This window comes from Chelonia mydas, chromosome 2 (assembly GCF_015237465.2).
Source record: "Chelonia mydas isolate rCheMyd1 chromosome 2, rCheMyd1.pri.v2, whole genome shotgun sequence".
Taxonomy (NCBI): Eukaryota; Metazoa; Chordata; order Testudines; family Cheloniidae; genus Chelonia; species Chelonia mydas.
Genome location: NC_057850.1, coordinates 198,762,277 through 198,779,828, shown reverse-complemented (window position 1 = coordinate 198,779,828; position 17,552 = coordinate 198,762,277). Strand labels below are relative to the sequence as shown.

Genomic DNA, 17,552 nt, shown 5'->3' with positions numbered 1-17,552 from the left:
GCCTGCCACTCCAGATAGCAGTGCAGGCACCGGCCAGCATCAGGTGCCGTTGACGCCTAAAGCCCTTCAAGCAGCTCAGGAGATCTTGATGCTCCCAGTGCCGCCCTCACCTGCTCCTGCGGTAACCTGGTCTGGGGGGAAACCCGCGTTAAGACCTACATGTGTGTCCCTGTTCAGTGGTACCGTTCCCCATCGAGAGAGACGTTCCACCAGTGTTCGTCCACCCGCAGCCGTCCCACCTCAGGACGGGAGAGGCAGACTGAGCAGAGCCCTCTTTGGCCCCCACACCAAACAGGGCACTGATCGAGGGAGTAGAGGCGTACCTCGCGGGTAGTTTGGCGGAGACCCTCTGAGGCACATGTCACCTGGCAAGAACTTTGGGACCAGCTCCGACCATCTTCAAAGGCTTGGTACCAATCCCGGTACTGATCAGGTACCAGAGACCACCCATCGCTGGGCCGTCATCACCCGTATCCAAAAGGAACGTCGCCGTACTCAGGACGATCCTCCCGGCAACCGGCTCATAGTAGCTCCTGGTCCTGCTCGGATGTAAGGTTTATTTGTCTTCCAGCCTTCAGTTGAGAGTGACCAATCACCAAGCCCTCCATGACTTCAATGTGTGGCAAGCCATGGCCAAGTTCGAAGGGTGGCTCCCTGAGGCTTCCAAGAAGGAGTTCCAATCAATCCTCAATGAGGACATGAGCACAGCCAGGGTGGGCCTCCAGGCAGCATCCAATGCCGTGGACGCTGCTGCCTGCACCATGGCTTCTGCTGTCTCCATGCGGCGAGCCTCCTGGCTGCTCCTCTCTGGGTTGTCCACTGAGGCTCAGCAGTCATTGCAGGACCTGCCCTTCGACGGCCAGGCCCTATTTGCAGAGCAAACAGACAGCAAATTGCATGGCCTCAAGGACTCCCTCACCATCCTAAAAACCCTGGTCTCTAAGTCCCAGCCCCGGCGCATAAGTGGTTCAAATTGCAGCAGCTGTTGAGCCAGCCAGGGGAGTCAGCCACGGCAGGACCAGCCCCATAAATGAACCAAGGGCTAAAAGCACCGTCCAAGCCACCCGCCTCCACCCTCTGCCCAGTCAGGCTCAACCCGTAATAAGCAGGGAGTCAAACGGTTGTTTTGAGGGTGCGCCCAAGGGCGACCTACAAGACTGTTCCCCAGATCCATCCTTCCCTGTGTTCTCCAGCTGCCTTTCCCTCCTCCTCCCTGCCTGGAAGGCTATAACCTCGGACCGATGGGTCCTCAGCATGGTGGAACAGGGTTATACCCTCCAGTTCCTTTCTATGCCCCCTTCACACCTGCCTTCCCTATCCCTTTTCAGGGACCCCTCTCACAAGAGTCCTCGCGCAGAAGGTAAAGGGCTTACTACAGCTGGGTGCGATGGAAGAAGTTCCTCTCAAGTACAGGAACAAGAAGTTCTATTCCCAGTACTTTTTAATCCCAAAGGCCAAGGGCAGTCTATGGCCCGTCCTGGACCTGCGAGACCTCAACAAGTACCTAAAGAAGTAAAGTTCTGCCTGGTTTCCCTGGATCCAGGAGACTGGTATGCTGCCCTTGACTTGAAGGACGCATACTTCCACATAGCGATCTTTCAAGGACATAGATTTTTCCTCCGGTTTACAGTGGGGCCCCACCACTACCAGTTTACAGTCCTCCCATTCGGCCTGGCAACAGCACCAAGAGTGTTTATCAAGTGCATGTTGGTGGTAGTGGCTTACCTCAGGCGCCGGGGTATTCAGATCTACCCGTACATCGATGACTGGCTTGTCAAGGGCAGTTCCAGATCTCAAGTCCAAAGGGATGTCACAGTGCTTCACGCCAAGTGCCGCATTCTGGGCCTACTGGTAAGCAACAAAAAGTCGCATTCATGCCAGTGCAGAGGATAGAGTTCATTGGAGTGGTCCTCGACTTGATCTGCGCCAGGGCGTTCCTGCCACTGGAAACGTTCCACACATAGACGAACCTCATCACAGAAGTCTCCATGTTCCCTCTGACTGCAGCCAGGGTCTGTCTGTCTGTCTCCTGGGTCACATGGCAGCATGAACTTACATGGTCTGCCATGCCAGGCTCCGGATGCGGCCCCTGCAGCAATGGCTGGGGATGGTCTATTACCAGTCCCGGGACCCCCTGGAAAAGATTGTTACCATTCCTAGGCTATGCTTACCTTGCTGCGATGGTGGACCGACTGCAGGACAATTCTGGAAGGGGTTCCGTTCGATAACCCCCCTCACTGCATCGAGCTGGTGTCGCACGTCTTGGACCTCGGCTTGGGTGCACATCTTGGCAACCACCAGACACAGAATGTGGTCCCCAGAGGAGGCAAAGTTGCACATAAAGGTCAAAGAGCTCCAAGCAGTCCAGCTGGCGTGCGGTGTCTTCCTGCCCCACCTGTCGGGCAAGGTGGTACAAGTCCTGACGGACAACACAGCCTTGATGTTCTACATCAACAGGCAAGGGGGAGCACACTTGTTGACTCTCTGTCTAGAGGCACTCCATCTATGGGACTTTGGCATCAGCCACGAAATCCACCTGGAAGCTTGTCACCTTCCCGGTGTGAAGAGTACGTTGGCAGACCAGCTCAGCAGGGACTTCTCCTCTCACCACGAGTGGTCGCTCCATCCAGGGTAGCCTGCATGATCTTCCAAAGGTGGGGAACTCCCCAAGCGGACCTATTTGCTACCAGGCAGAACAGGAAATGCCACCGGTTTTGCTCTTGGCAAGGTCTGAGCAATGGCTCCCTCTCCGATGCTTTCCTCACGTTGTGGTCAGGGAGCCTGATGTACGTGTTCCCTCCAATTCCACTCATCGGCAGGGTCCTGGCAAAGATGAAGAGAGACAAAGCTCAGGTTGTCATGATTGCCCTGGCATGGCCTCACCAACATTGGTTCGGCACGCTCATGAGCTTGTCCCTGGCCCATGCCCAACCTCCCGGACCTGCTGTCACAGGACCATGGTCGGCCCCTACACTCCAACCTTGACTCCCTCCACCTCTCAGCATGGATGCTGCGTGGTTGAACCCCGAGGAACAGACCTGTTCAGAAGGAGTCCTGGGGAGTAGGAAGCCCTCAACCAGACTGATTTACCTGGCCACATGGGCGAGGTTTTCCCACTGGGCATCCAAGCATGGCATCTCTCCCAGATTCCATAATGTATTTAATTTGTCTTCGTAATCAATTGACTTTAAACTAAACTGTTTTGGTAGGATGAGTCACAGGGTCTGCTGGAATTTGTAGCTTATATGCCTATCTTTTTTTAAAAAAAACAAAACACATCTCACAGGAAGAGGGTATTTTTCTTGCTGTTAACTAAACTAAGCTTATGATCAAAAATCTGATAGATAACCTTTTTAAATACTTACTTGGCAGTCTTTTGAGTATATGTTCAGAATGTACAAGTTTCTTTTGAGAAACAACTTTTCAGTCATAGAAGTGTTTTATTCAGCGACTCACAAGGGGAAAAACAACCAAAAAACTGTTACCATGAGAAATCATAACTTCTATTTTCTTTATACAAATAAACAATTATTCTCTAACTCATTATAAAAAAGCAAAATCCAGTTGTATAGTTGAGGACCTTACTTTGAGTCCACTTTATTTAAATGTAGTCATCTACCACAGAGAATCTCTATGCATTCTAAAATAGCTAAATGTGTTATATACTTGGCCTAGATGCACCTTTTTATACTTGCAAAACAGGGAACTAGGATGTTAAACTGACTTCACACTGCATTTACATATTCATAATGGCCAGATTCTGCCCTCACTTGCTCTCATGCATGCTACTGAAGGCAATAGTATTACATAGGTACAATTGAGGATCGAATTCAATCCTCTGAGTCAAATTTTGGATATACTTTGGTTTGAAGTATAGTGTTATATCATGCGGGTACAGAAACATTGTTCAGGCATCTCCCTTTGTTATAAGAAAACAGTCTAAATGAACGAATAGAGTCATTTCTGACTTTGAATTCTATGGATGATGAGCATCTTCAGTTATCATTGAGTAAATGGGATTTGAAGGTTCTCAAGACCTTGCAGGATTTGTCCCTAATGACTTTGAAATACATTGTCATTGCTGATACAGATGAGAGTTGATCTGAAGCATTTTCTCAAGGTGACATAAGTTAATTTTCACTCTGAAATTTTAGGCATGTAACTCCCATTAAACCAGTTAACATTTTGGGTAGCGCTTTGACAATGAGCTCTCTATAGCAAGTGACTAAAACAAGAATGAATGGTGTTACAGTTCAGGGCAACTGCATCTGTATTTCCCCCTCTATGGTCCAGCAATGGCACCCAAACTAGGGTCCCAGCTCCTCAGCTGTCATCTCTCTCAGGCAGAGACCCATGTCTCTCTCCCTTTTGACCAGGGTTTCTCCAGGATGAACAGTTCTCTGTCTACACTGTGTTATTTCCCAAAATCCTTCTGTCCTCAGAGATGTGAGGCAAGGTAATTGCCAACAGTTATAAGTTACCACACATCTCTTTCTAAGCGAACACTTCTTTTCCTAAGGTGAAAACATATTAAAACAATAAAATAATCTAAATTCATGCTAATAAGCTTAGCAGAGATCATCCCTGAAGTCCAGCGAGGGCTCTGATTGGTTATAGTCCTTCCTACCCTTCTCTAGGATTGGGTCCCCCCTTTGACCAGAGGTCCTGTCCAATTGCTGGATCAGAAAGCAGGCCCTGAGTCCATTTTAATTCCAGCTATTTAACCAAAAATCATTCTGGAGAATTCAGTTTGAATCTGTATATCCAAGTTTCTCTCCAGCTGGTGGTAGCTCTCTGGAGGTGTTACAATTTGAGTGCATTTGCTTAACCACCCCGCCACTTTTCTTAGAACCTGCAGGGCTCCCTTCCCCATGGAAATACATACAGTCTCTCAATAGTACATAAATACTTTCATTTTTAATATAATGAATTCCTAAAATACTTAAACTTTTTTCAATAAAATTTAACTTACTTCAGTAAGGTTGGTCAAGGATATTGTCATATCTGTCACAGATGGTTGTGAAAAATATGAGAATATTGGTTCCTTTCAACTACATTTTCAGAAAACATTAAATAAGTGTATTCCAAAAATTTTTCTGTTCAGTTCAGATGGCATATTGCTACATTATGATACTATAAGATCTCTTTAGCAGTAATAAAAGTGCTGTTCAGTTGTAAAAGATTTCTGAAAGAACTACAGACTTTCATAAGGCAATTAAAATTACTGCTGAGTAAGGAAACTATGGGATAAACTATGTTTTTTCCAAAAGGAAATGATGTGTAATGCTGTTCTAACAATTTTCCAATATATTAGTAGTTTGATTGCTATGGTATGGAATGGTATGGTATGGAAGAATGTGTATTCATATTAATGTTTTTATGACATATGTTTATATTGACCAGGATCTTATTATTGGGTTTAGGTTTAACAACAGGATTCAGAAATTTTACAGGTACTATACCAGGGGTGGGCAAACTACAGCCCGTGGGCTGGATCCGGCCTGTCAGGGCTTTGGATCCGGCCCGCGGCATTGCCAGCCCCGTGGTGCCGTGGGGCTAAGGCAGGCTTCCTGCCTGCCCTGGCCCCGTGCCACTCCTGGAAGCGGCCAGCACCACATCCCTGCAGCCCCTGGGGGAGAAGGGGGACAGAGGGCTCCATGCGCTGCCCTCGCCTGCAGGCACCACCCCCTGCAGCTCCCGTTGGCCGGGAACAGGGAGGCACGGCCAATGGGAGCAGGGCGTGGGGGAGGTAGCCACAGATGAGGGCAGTGCGTGGAGCCCTCTGCGCTCCCTCCCCCAGGGGGCACAGGGACATGGTGCCAGCTGCTTCTGGGAGCAGCGCGGGGCCAGGGCAGGCAGGGAGCCTGCCTTAGCCCCACTGTGCGCTGCTGCCACCCTGGAGCCACTCAAGGTAAGCAGCTCTGGGTCAGAGCACCCCGCATCCCTCCTGCACCTCAACCCCCTTCCCTGAGCCCCCTGCTACATCCCCTCCTGCTCCTCACATCCCTTCTGCTCCCCAACCCCTTGCCCTGAGTCTCTTCCTGCACACTGCACCCACACCCTGAACTCCCTCCCGCACCCAAGCCCCTGCCCCAGCCCTACATTCATGGCCCTGCATGCAATTTCCCCACCCAGATGTGGCCCTTGGGTCAAAAAGTTTGCCCACCCCTGTACTATAGGAAGACTTGTAAAATCTTCATTTCCATCTAAGAAAGTATGAAGCACGGCTCAGCTTCAGTGATAGCTGATAATGATCAATCAAATACAAACATTAACTCCACATCAACTAATTATTAATTTAATTGGCTATCAACTTGATTGATGCACTTATACAAAATTGTACATAAAGAAGAAGAATTCCATTTTAATAAAATAAAAAGGTAAAGTGTGCAGAAAGGTATTGCTAATTTAAGATTCATGAGAATTCATCTCATTTTAATAAGTTATGAGAGCACCTGCTATAGCTTTTCTCTTCCTAACTATTACAGGCTACAGAGTAGCAGCCATGTTAGTCTGTATTCGCAAAAAGAAAAGGAGGACTTGTGGCACCTTAGAGACTAACAAATTTATTTGAGCATAAGCTTTTGTGAGCGATGAAGTGAGCTGTAGCTCATGAAAGCTTATGCTCAAATAAATTTGTTAGTCTCTAAGGTGCCACAAGTATTCCTTTTCTTATTACAGGCTAGTTTACAGAAGCAATTTCAATCAAAAATTACAAGATATTCCCATGCAAAAGAAAGTCAAAGGAGGACTTCCTTCTGTCAGCCTTAACTTTTTTTGTTTTTAAATCCATTAACTGTGAGGAGGGTGGGGGATTGTACCTTTCATCTCTGAAGACCTAGGTTTGAATCCTGATTAAGCCCCCCAGTTCAAAAAGGTACTTCAGCATGTGAGTAATCTCACTGAGATCAGTTGTTTTTGCCAAGTACAGTATATTTTGTGATTGTTGCAAATTGAGTGAACAAACAGTTAAGCAAATTCACTAATTCATAATGGGTTTCCCAGTCTGTGTGAATTAGCAGATTTGTACTGTATTCTGATTACCCTAAATCTGCAGTGCAGGCTTTTAAAAATATTTGTGCGTGCACATCTAGAAAATGGTAAATGGATGGGTGGGTAGGAGAGAGTAAAAGGTTCATAATCTTTGAAAAGCTGTTGGCGAGCTTACACAATCCAATTACAGGAATAGGAGGACCCCATCATTTACCCTTGAATAGTAAGAAGAAAGAATGCGCCCTTGGTGAGAGAGCTGATAAAAATGACACATGGCAGACATAACAGAGCCACCAAAAGCAATGATTTGGATTTTGCTAAAGGTTAATAACTTTTCAGGGAATGTATTGGCTCCTTTGAGTCAGATAAATGGGCACTGTGTCAATTTATGAGTGCGTTTCTGGAACAGGAAATATGCTGACACTATTTCAACAGAAACATGTCTAATTGCAATATTTCACCCTGACCATTGTGAATATTTGTTGGCATTATTGCAGTTATTTCAGTCACAAGTTTTTCAAACAGTACATAGAATATTTTTATAATTTGCCTTAGCATGACGGTAATTCTGTATACTGAATAGTATGAGTAGAACTTTCAAAAGCTCCTAAGTCACTTAGGATTTTAAATTCTATGAAGATCAATGAGACATAGGCTCCTTAGTGCCTTCGACACTTCTGAAAATGTTACCCTCTGTTCTTTCTTTCTATCCATCCATTGAGGCTTTTATAAAGTCCCTCTCACCATTAAATTCTCAGTGTTGTCTTTGACACTTATACACTGAAAGTTCAACAGTTCTCCATAAACTTTATCATTTATGCAGAAAAGCAAGTAAGATTTTTAAAAAGTAAAGAAAATATTTCTCTCTTGAAAACATTTTTACAGTCAGGTGGATATGATCATTTGAACAAACAATGAGTGCACTGACACTTCAGTAAACAGATAATCTTGCAAATCTTTTTCTGTCACAGTAGGGCCTTGTTGCCTTTCCTTCTAGTAGGTTTGTACCATTGTTACTTATTTTACTATTCAGACAGTGACAGCATTTTGCTATTTGGTGCTTGGTAATTTTTATTGTTGTTGCATTTAATTCAATCACAAAATCTGTATTTTTAATCTGTTTTTTTGTGAAATACATCTGATCACTTCAGATTAAATTCCCTATAGAACTGGTTAGCAGTGTTTTATGTAAGCGAAAATACTTTTACTTTTTAAATCTGAAGCAGAAGGATGACAAAGTGAATGAGAAGGGAAAATCTAGAAAGACTGTACTTAGTAGAATGAGCCAATAAGCGTGATATATACAACAGTATAATGCCAAGTTTATGGTAGGCTTAAAAGCAAAAGATACAAAATAGCTGTCATTTTATATTGTTCTTATTAAAAGCTTATCGTTTCAGCATAATTACTGTGCAGAATGGAACTCCACCCCTTTTGCTAGCATTTTTGACACTTTAAATTATACATTATTGCTGATTTTTTTTTTTAAAAAAAAAGGGGAAACAGCACAGTAAGAAACATCTAAAGTCAGAAGGAACATGCTAATTTTTAAACTGTGCTGTAAGTAAACAGATTTGGCGCTTCTTGTTTGGTACGTTATGCTGGAGGTCAAATTCTCTAATAGCCCAAAATATAAGTTAAAGCATGTTCTCATAACTTAATTTTTAAAAAATGGCTGTTTTATGATGAAAATGAAAGTTTTCCAATAAATCTCACAACTGCTGGTTTCTGCATGGGCATCTCTATGTTCTGCATGAAACATTAAACAGTGTCTGTGACACATTGAAATCTTTCAACAGCTCAATTGCTAATTATTAACTATGGGGGGAGTTCATTTTGCTCTTCACAACAGTCCGATTTAAGAATTCAGTGAGACTCTCATATGATTGTGTGGTTTATTCATTATTTAAAGAAAAGAACTGCCTTTCTTAAAATGCAAGTCAAATAGGATTATAACAGCTGCTTTAATATAAGTAAAATAACCCCACAAATGATAAAGCAAAATCTGAAAATATTACATATTTAAAATAGTTTCCAACATTACTGCAACTGGTGCAGTGATATGGTGAACTGAGGTAGTTTTGTGTGTGTATACAATTTGCCAGAGGCTCTAAAACAAACAAAAGTATAATAAGCACTCGCCACCTTCTGTACTCTCATTAGGAATTTAGATAAGAAGTGAAAAATGAACATTTGTTGTTGGTAAGTAGTAAGTACACAGTGGAAAACAAATAATGCAATGATGGCTTACGTGTTGGAAAAATTTATGCAACTGTCTCCTCTTCACTCCCCAGCCCCCTCCAGTCATTTGTATATTATAATTGCAATTACTTAAAAAAAATGTCAAAAAATAGTGTTGTTTAATCTCACTATTCTGAAAGACAGCCTTTTAGTTAGCAGTTGCATGACAAGGTAGATATATATTTAATGTGAAGAACATTGTAAACAAGAAACCATGAGTTTAATCTTCATCCTCATTTTGAATAACACATTTTTTAAAGAAAACCCCCAGATTAAATAATACAGTGTTATTAGTAGAACTGTATAAAATCTATCATTCATTCACAGGAAATTTATATTCAAAAGCTGAATCTTTGAGATTGAACAAAAAATTTTTAGCCCTGGTTCAGAAGACAACAGTAAAAAACAAAAAATGGTAACCAAGAGACTGAAGGAGTGGATTGTGTGGGTTGTTAGAACTGCACACTAGCCCCAGTTATTGACCCAGTGACTCCTAATGGCCTCTTTCTTACCATTGCCCACATGTCACTGTGGTTCTCAAATTATTTGTCAGAAAAAGAGGAGGACTGAAGTTGGAGCACTGATGGCAGAAAATTCAGGTTTAGGCAGACAAAAGTACAAAGATTTTCTATAAGCCTGCATTGAAGCCATGGCAAAGACAAAAAGATCCTTTTCCTCCTCTTCCGTAGTAGCTGCCAAAACATGGCCGACAAGCTATTCAGGGTGACAAAACCTTGATCAGACAGATTGCCCGTATTCCACAACAGAGCCCAGCCCTACTTGCTGGGGAAAACTAAGATTTCAGAGTACCCAGGTTTGGACACTGCACAGAGCCACTGTTAGTTGGAATATAGAAAGAACGATATTACTATGCCATTTATATACTTATGAGAATGATACTGTCACTATCATTTAGACAATATTGTCAGTTTTTAAGCAATCCTATTGACAGGACCTCTGGATAGAAATTAGATAAATTGTAGAACTATTTTGAAGTGGAACTGAAATAGTTACAGTGGATTTCTCTTCAAAGCTAAGAGGCCAGTGCACTAGAGAGTAAATCCTGATTCTATGGTGATAATCAGTAGTAGTAACTGTAGAATTTAATTTTGATCCATTACCAGAAGCACTGATTTTAAACTGTCAATATCAAACTATTTGGAGGAAGTACACTGAATTCTTTTCAATACTCCTGACAAGCTGCAATGGCAAGACATCTTTAAGTAAGAAATGCTTTCATTCACTACATGTCATATATGGATCTTAGCAGTTAGAGCTCTTTTCCAATGGGTCATCAATCCTAAAGTTTAAAACAATCAAGAGTATAGCTTGATTTCCATTGGATTAGATGTACTTTGACTACACAGCGCTCGGTATTTAAACTCCCGTACACCAAAATTGAAGAGCAATAAAAAAAAGCTGATGGACTTTTTTCTGAGTCTTGACAATTGATCACCATCTTTGTGAACTGCAGTAATTGATTCAGACTAAATCTAGATTAAAATAACCCTCAAATTTTCTTCTTCAGCCACATTCCAATGAATAATAGGTGATGTCTTTGGTGGCATAATAAAAATCTGGTCCATGCATGGAAAAAAATGAGACTTGAAGTCCATGCGTTATAGCACATACACAGTTGTGTGTCTTGCATAATTACTACAGTTGCAATAAAATAATTATTTAGGTTTATAATTTGTAGGGGTGGTGGTTGCTGCGCAAATAGAATTTGAATATGGACCTCAAGTCTTGTTTTTCACAGGTTGTCCCTCATTTACCAAACATCATTTTTTAAGATGTTGGCCCTTTGTCTTTATTTTTCTTTAATTTACAAAAAAAAAAGCTTGTTACATGGATCTTCTATCTTAAAGCTGTCTAAAACCTTTCATACTCTTTCACTGTAAGCTTCATATTTATTCAACTGCTATTCTTCTCCTTCAGCCTTACATGAAAATATCTTTCTTAAGCAGTTTTTTATTCTATTTCTTCTTTGTGAAGACTAAAGCAAATTAACTGTAGAACTAATCTGCCGTTCCTCATTCCCATTTTCCAGTTTTACAGTATCATTTTTATTTGACCAATTTTCTCCACTATTTTTTCTGCCTTATATGACTGAACTACTGTATATTGAGAATCCTTTGATTTGTTGAAATATTTTCTGAAGTCAGCATTCAGCATTTCTTTTGTTCTCTCTATTATCCATTTAACTAGTTCTAGATAGTTTTTTAGTTATCATAAATATTTGTCTTCCAAATTGGTCGTATTTCAAAGCCTTTGATAAACAATATTATTGTTTAGAATTCTTTATGTGAGTATCTGTTGCCATTTCTAGTCTTTCCAGCTCTTTTTATTAAATTTATGTTCCCCCTTGTGTAGTACATTCCCAGTATAATAAAGAATTCAAATAAAATCCTCTGGACATTTTTTAGTCATTCAAAGTCAGCTTTTCTAAACTCCAAAATGTTTGTTAGAGTTGACCCTCTGACATTTTGTGATTGTTTCACATTTCACTGGTTTTTAAGTGATGTCTAGTGTCAGCCTTATTTGTAACACAGTACTTGGCTCATTTTCTGAAATTAGGTCCCAAATACTTATTGAAAGTGTGGGTCATTCAATAAAACAGCAATAGAAAACAAGCATTGACTACCTCTAGGAATATGTCAGCACATTTATTTTTGCATATTATTATTATTATCCAATCAGCACCTATTACTGTGATCAAAGCTAATGTTAATAGGCCCTCACCTTCCTTCAACTTGGGCACTATTTAAAAAAATGACATGAAACCTGGACTCAGTGGTCTCTCTTCAAACCACCTGCATCTATAAAAAATAGACAGAAACAAAGAATATTAAATTGTCATAAAGTAACTGAGGGGATCACCCAAAATCTGATAGACAATCTCAATATTCCAGTGATCCAAACCAGGTTTCACCTGCTGGTGAAAAGTGAAGAACAACCCAGGTTATTTCACTTCACATATGAAAGAAGAGGGGGGGAAATCTGCAATATGTAAGGTCTTACATTTAAAAATTTGATTGTTGATTATCTCTTGGCTTGCTTACTGTTTGTGGAGAATGGATATGACCAGTTTTCTATTCTGCTAAATAGAGGCAAAAATGATGTAGCTAATGGTATGAGTAGCATCCATGGGACCAGGAAACCAAAAAGGAGTGGATTACAATAATCTAGTTTGCAAGTGATGATGGGAATTGTATGACTACAGTTAGGTACATGGGGGGGACACTTTCCAAATAATTCAGAGATAGCAATAGATACCCTGAGCCATGTTGAGAGCAGCCTTGCAAGATACCTGAATTCTGCACCTGTCCTATTAGTAGTGGATTCACCCCCTATTAATGGGACAACAGATTCTACCTGTGAGTTCCATTACATGTATCCCTGAGCCAGAAACAGGAACATTGTCGCTCTGGATTGAGTTTAAACCAGATGTCCATCACTTCCACAAAGACCTATGCCATGAAATATCATCCATCATGGTTTGACAGTAAATAACACTGATAGTATTTACACTGTGTGAATGGTAGGCATTATTATGAGAGTCATGTATACTATATGATAAGCACCTGGAGGAGCAGGATGGAACTCTGCAGTGTCATGCATTAGAGTCTCTTAGTAAAGGGTTTGGATCACTGGAATATTGAGATTGTCTCTTTTTTAAAAAACAAAGTAGTTAAAAGTGGCATACTGTAGTTAATCATTAACATTGCCAGTAAACAAATTTTTTCATGGAGGTATATAAAATGTGTGTATTTATAAATAGACATGGAGAGTGAGCTGTTAAAATGTAATTTAATTACATTAGCATAACTCGAGTGGGAGTTTAGTAAATAGCAAATACTTTAATTAGCTTGCATCTTTTTATTTGGAAGATTAATGACGCCGCTACATGACTGTTTACAGTGTTTAACAATATGACAGTTTTGTGCCAAACTAGTATACATGACCCCTTTAGAAGTAGCTGTATATTTAACTGTTAGTATTCAAGCTGGATAGGTTGTTGACAGTGGGGTACTTTGGGATCTCTGCATATTAAAGCATGAACCTTTAAAACATGAGCTAAAATACACAAGTCTGTTAGCCCAGGGTGTAGCAGGCTTGCCCAGTCAGTATGACACTCTGTCCTCTGCTGTTGGTGGCTGGGATATTTATATGAGCCTACTACAGCCTTTAGTTCAAGTAGTAAAGGCTCATGCTTTTAGATCTTGAAGTCTAAGGTTCAATTCCCACTTCCAACAACTTTCCTGGGGGCATCATGTAATGCTTTTGGTAACACAGAACATCAGCTTTTTGTCTCCTGTGTTGGTCTGTTCTTTGCATCAATGGATAATAATTTTAGTCTTTTATATTCAGTTGCAGTTTTTCTACTGTACATTTTTTTATTGCTGATGCAGTTTCTGGAAAATTTGTAAATCACATTTGATTAAATGTAAGAAAATTAATTGAATCATCCATGTTGGAATCATCAGATCTGAACACATCAGAGTCCAGTCTGAGTCACACACATTTATTGGCATGTTACTTACTTTAAAGCCATGATAAATAGGTTAAAAACCTGATCTGAAATCAAATTATAATTTGTTTTATTATGCCAAGCAAGTAAATACTGTTTGAACTCCCTCCCTAGCTGACCAATCAAGTTAATTACTTTAAATATATTTGTGAGAAAAGGAACTATGTGAAAATTGGTAAGAAATTAATTGTCATATTTAAATTATTTGTAAAAATGGTATTGAGTCCATAAGTAGTAAAAGTGATATTCTTCTCTAACATCTAGAACTGTACTGTAAATAAACATGCAGTTCTCTTGAGAAGGAAATGTGAATATTGCTGAAAAGCTGTGGTCTCTACAGTTTGACTGAGTGGCCAATTGATTTCTTCTTCTTTTTTTTAAATTCTAGATGCTGAAGAATACCAGCCTCCAATATGGAAATCCTACTGTGAGTATATCAGAAATCAGAATAAATATCAAAATCCTCTTAAAAGAAGTTTCAATGGAAGTTGTTTTCCCTCTCTTTAAAACAGTTACCTACATCCGTTCAGCTCTTGTGAAAGTAGGTGCATTGGCAAACTGAAGTTTTCTTTTTATTCAGATAACAGATACAATATGGGTTGCAGCAATGCAAACTCCTGCACGCTCCCTCATTGATGTGACGTTCTATACAGGCCATTTCTGTGGGTGATAGAGTAGTGTGATCTCTCTATCCATTCAGATTTTGTTTCGTAGCTGAGACTGCCAAAAAGGATTCCTGTTATGGCAATGAGTTCTTCACTGTGCATACTTGCCGAGCCTGAATTGACCTCAGTGAACCAAACTTTTTTATACAGGCCACAAAGCTACTTTCAGGTGATGATTGTTTTTGATATCTAGCAATTTAATCTGGTTTTAAAGTGGTGGTTTAGAAGTAAAAGGCCCAACATACTATTTTCAATCTTCTTCTGGACCATCCAGTTCTCCTACTTAAATATCATTTATATGAAGTGTAATGCAGAAATAGGTTGTTGTATGCTACTTTTATTCCAGTTACACTGTACTATGATGTAGCACTGAGCTGAGACAAAGTTGTTGGCTTTTAAAATCTTGATTAAAATTTGATTGTAAAATTAATCTTTTATTTTAAAACTTCACTGAAAATTTTAATGAAACTGTAGTGTTGTTGTTGATTACCACATCATTATCAAAATGAAAATGCACAAAAGCACAAAGCCATGAAGTTGTGGGAACTTAAGGCACTGATTCACCAAAGTATTTAAACATGCTCATAACATGCTCATGACTTTAAGCACACAAGTAGCCCCATTGACTTGAGTTGCATACAATATTCAGTACCTTCCTGACTTCAAAGATGTCTCCTTAGAATCTTAGCACTGTGCATGAATGATCTTAGAAACATAAGAGTTGTAGCCCTGTTGGTCCCAGGATATTAGAGAGACAAAGAGGGTGAAGGTACTGTCTTTTATTGGGCCAACTTCTGTTCGTGAGAGAGACACTTTTGAGCCTACACGAAGAGCCTACGCTAAGCTCTGTGTGGCTCAAAAGCTTGTCTCTCTCATCAACATAAGTTAGCCCAATAAAAGATATTACCTCACCTATCTTGTCTCTCGTACAAAAATAATACAGCCCCAAAATGCATTGTTTTCCACATATGCATGCTCTAAATTGTGCACACACTTAGTAGCTTGCTGAATCGAAGCCTACATTTGCTACTCCTCCCCCCCCCCCCCCCCCCCCCCCCCCCCCCGCTGAACTGAATTTTATTGTTTTCAGAGACAAAATCCTTCCTTTAAAAAAAATGGCAAAATTAACCATTTTGAGAGAGGTAGCCTGACTATACTTGTGAAGGAGTTCTTTAAATCAGTGATTTTTAGAGTGAAATCTTGTCCCCGTAGAAGTCAATGGAAAACTCCCGTTGACTTCAGTGGTCTCAGCCATTTTGGTGTGTGTGTGGTACAGCCTTTTTGTGGAAGAGTCCGGACAGAGCATGAGCTTTTCACATCACCCCAGAGCTGTATCACTTGTCTTGTATTGATCAGATTAGCACAGTGCAGTGAAGTATTTTTTCTTAGTTTTTGTTTTCATGAAACAGCCCATGGAAACTTTTAAGCAAACATATCTAATTTATAGAGCATGATAAATAAGTTATTGTTCAGATATATTCAGGATCCAATTTTGTGATTGACGACCAAGTCATCTCAGCTTCTAAACTTCATGTCTGAATGACTCTGAAGTAATTAACACAGCCCCAACTTACATTGTATTTAAACACATTTGATAGTAGTATAAAATTACAAAGATTACTGTTGAGAATATTTCTCTGTAGACATATGTTTTTCATTGCAGTCTTGGTTTCTTTGAGGAAAAACTTCTTCTTTATTCCTTCCAAGAAATGGACAATATGATAAGTTAAACATCGGGAAGATTATGCCCAATGGCGGTATTAACCTATGAAATGATCTATCACTGTGTCACATCATAGTTTTTGTTTAAATTAGTGTATGTATTTCTCTTGAAGTGTCTGTATTCATTGATATTGATCATTATTCATGTATTTGAGTTATTTTTTCCCTTTTTTTCAATTTGTCAGAATACTACTAGAATATCCTGTATACAATTTTTAGTTTAAATATCTTTAATTACTGAGACAAGGTAGGTGAGGTAATATTGGACCAAATTCTGGTGGCAGAAGTAATGTTCAGAGCTTTGTGAAGCTCAAAACCTTGTACCTTCCACCAACAGAAGTTGGTCCAGTAAAAGATATTACCTCACCCACCTTGTCTTTCTCATATCCTAGGACAGACATGGCTGTAACACTGCTGCATGCAACATTTAATTTCTGTATAAGTTTAGAGGCACTATGTTGTCTCTTGATATTTATTGACATACTAATCAAGCTCCCAATCCTGCAATCTGCACCACACTGGTGGAAGAGACCCATTTAAGTTTACACTGCTCATGTGTGTGCAGAAATCCATCCATATGGAACAGCTTGCAGGATCCAGGCCTTACTCAATGACATAGCCTAAAAGATTGTTTTAACAATATTTGGAATCACAGCTGTGTAGGTCTGCTGCAGAGAGGATGCCTATTTCTAATGTCTGAAAGGTCTTCAGTCAATGATTATATTGTCAGAAGATGCACCAGACTCTGTTCCATCATTTTATTAGGGGATGGAGAAGACACGTGATCATTACTTTGATATTACTAGTGGGAGCCCTGGTACAAGTTAGAAAGTAGCTAGAAGCCAGTGAACACTGAGCTACATCTTGGATTAAATTTCTATCTCAGTAATCAGTCAATAAGTAAACATGTTTCCAACCACTAAATTGTTTCTGTGTTCTGTGGCACATTAGGAAGATTATATTAAAAAATGTCTTTTCCCCTTCTGTCATTACTGAAGAAAGGAAGATAAGAACTGTAGTGTAAGCTAAACTAGTCTCCGCGCTCTGTTTCATATGTGAAGCAGGCAGTTATTTTTATATTTGAAGTAGAATAGGAACAATTTTTGTTTTGGCTCTCTAGCAGCACTGTATGTGTGCTTGTCTCTTGGAGAAGAAGAGGACCCCAGTTTGTTCTATTCTTAACTTGTTCAAGATTGATATGTTCTTAGGGTATGACTGCACTGCAATTATACACCTGTGGCTGGCCCATGCCAGTTGACTTGGGCTTGTGGGGCTTGGGCTAAGGGACTGTTTAACTGTGTTGTAGACATTCAGCCTCAGGCTGTAGCGCAAGCTCTGGGACTCTCCCACCTTGCAGTGTCCTAGAGCCCAGTCTCCAAATTGAGCGCAAACATCTGCAC

The 17,552-nt window shown here is 40.5% G+C and overlaps 1 protein-coding gene across 2 annotated transcripts in view; it reads left to right on the top strand.

Annotated features, from left to right (window-relative positions):
- Positions 1-17,552, top strand: part of CHN2 (chimerin 2) — a 194,760-nt gene that overhangs the window by 65,666 nt on the left and 111,542 nt on the right. For both annotated transcript variants that reach the window (XM_007053641.4, XM_037890493.2), the window contains exon 2: positions 14,154-14,192. In XM_007053641.4, coding sequence (XP_007053703.1) covers positions 14,154-14,192 — 39 coding nt within the window. The remainder of the gene's footprint in view (positions 1-14,153; positions 14,193-17,552) is intronic.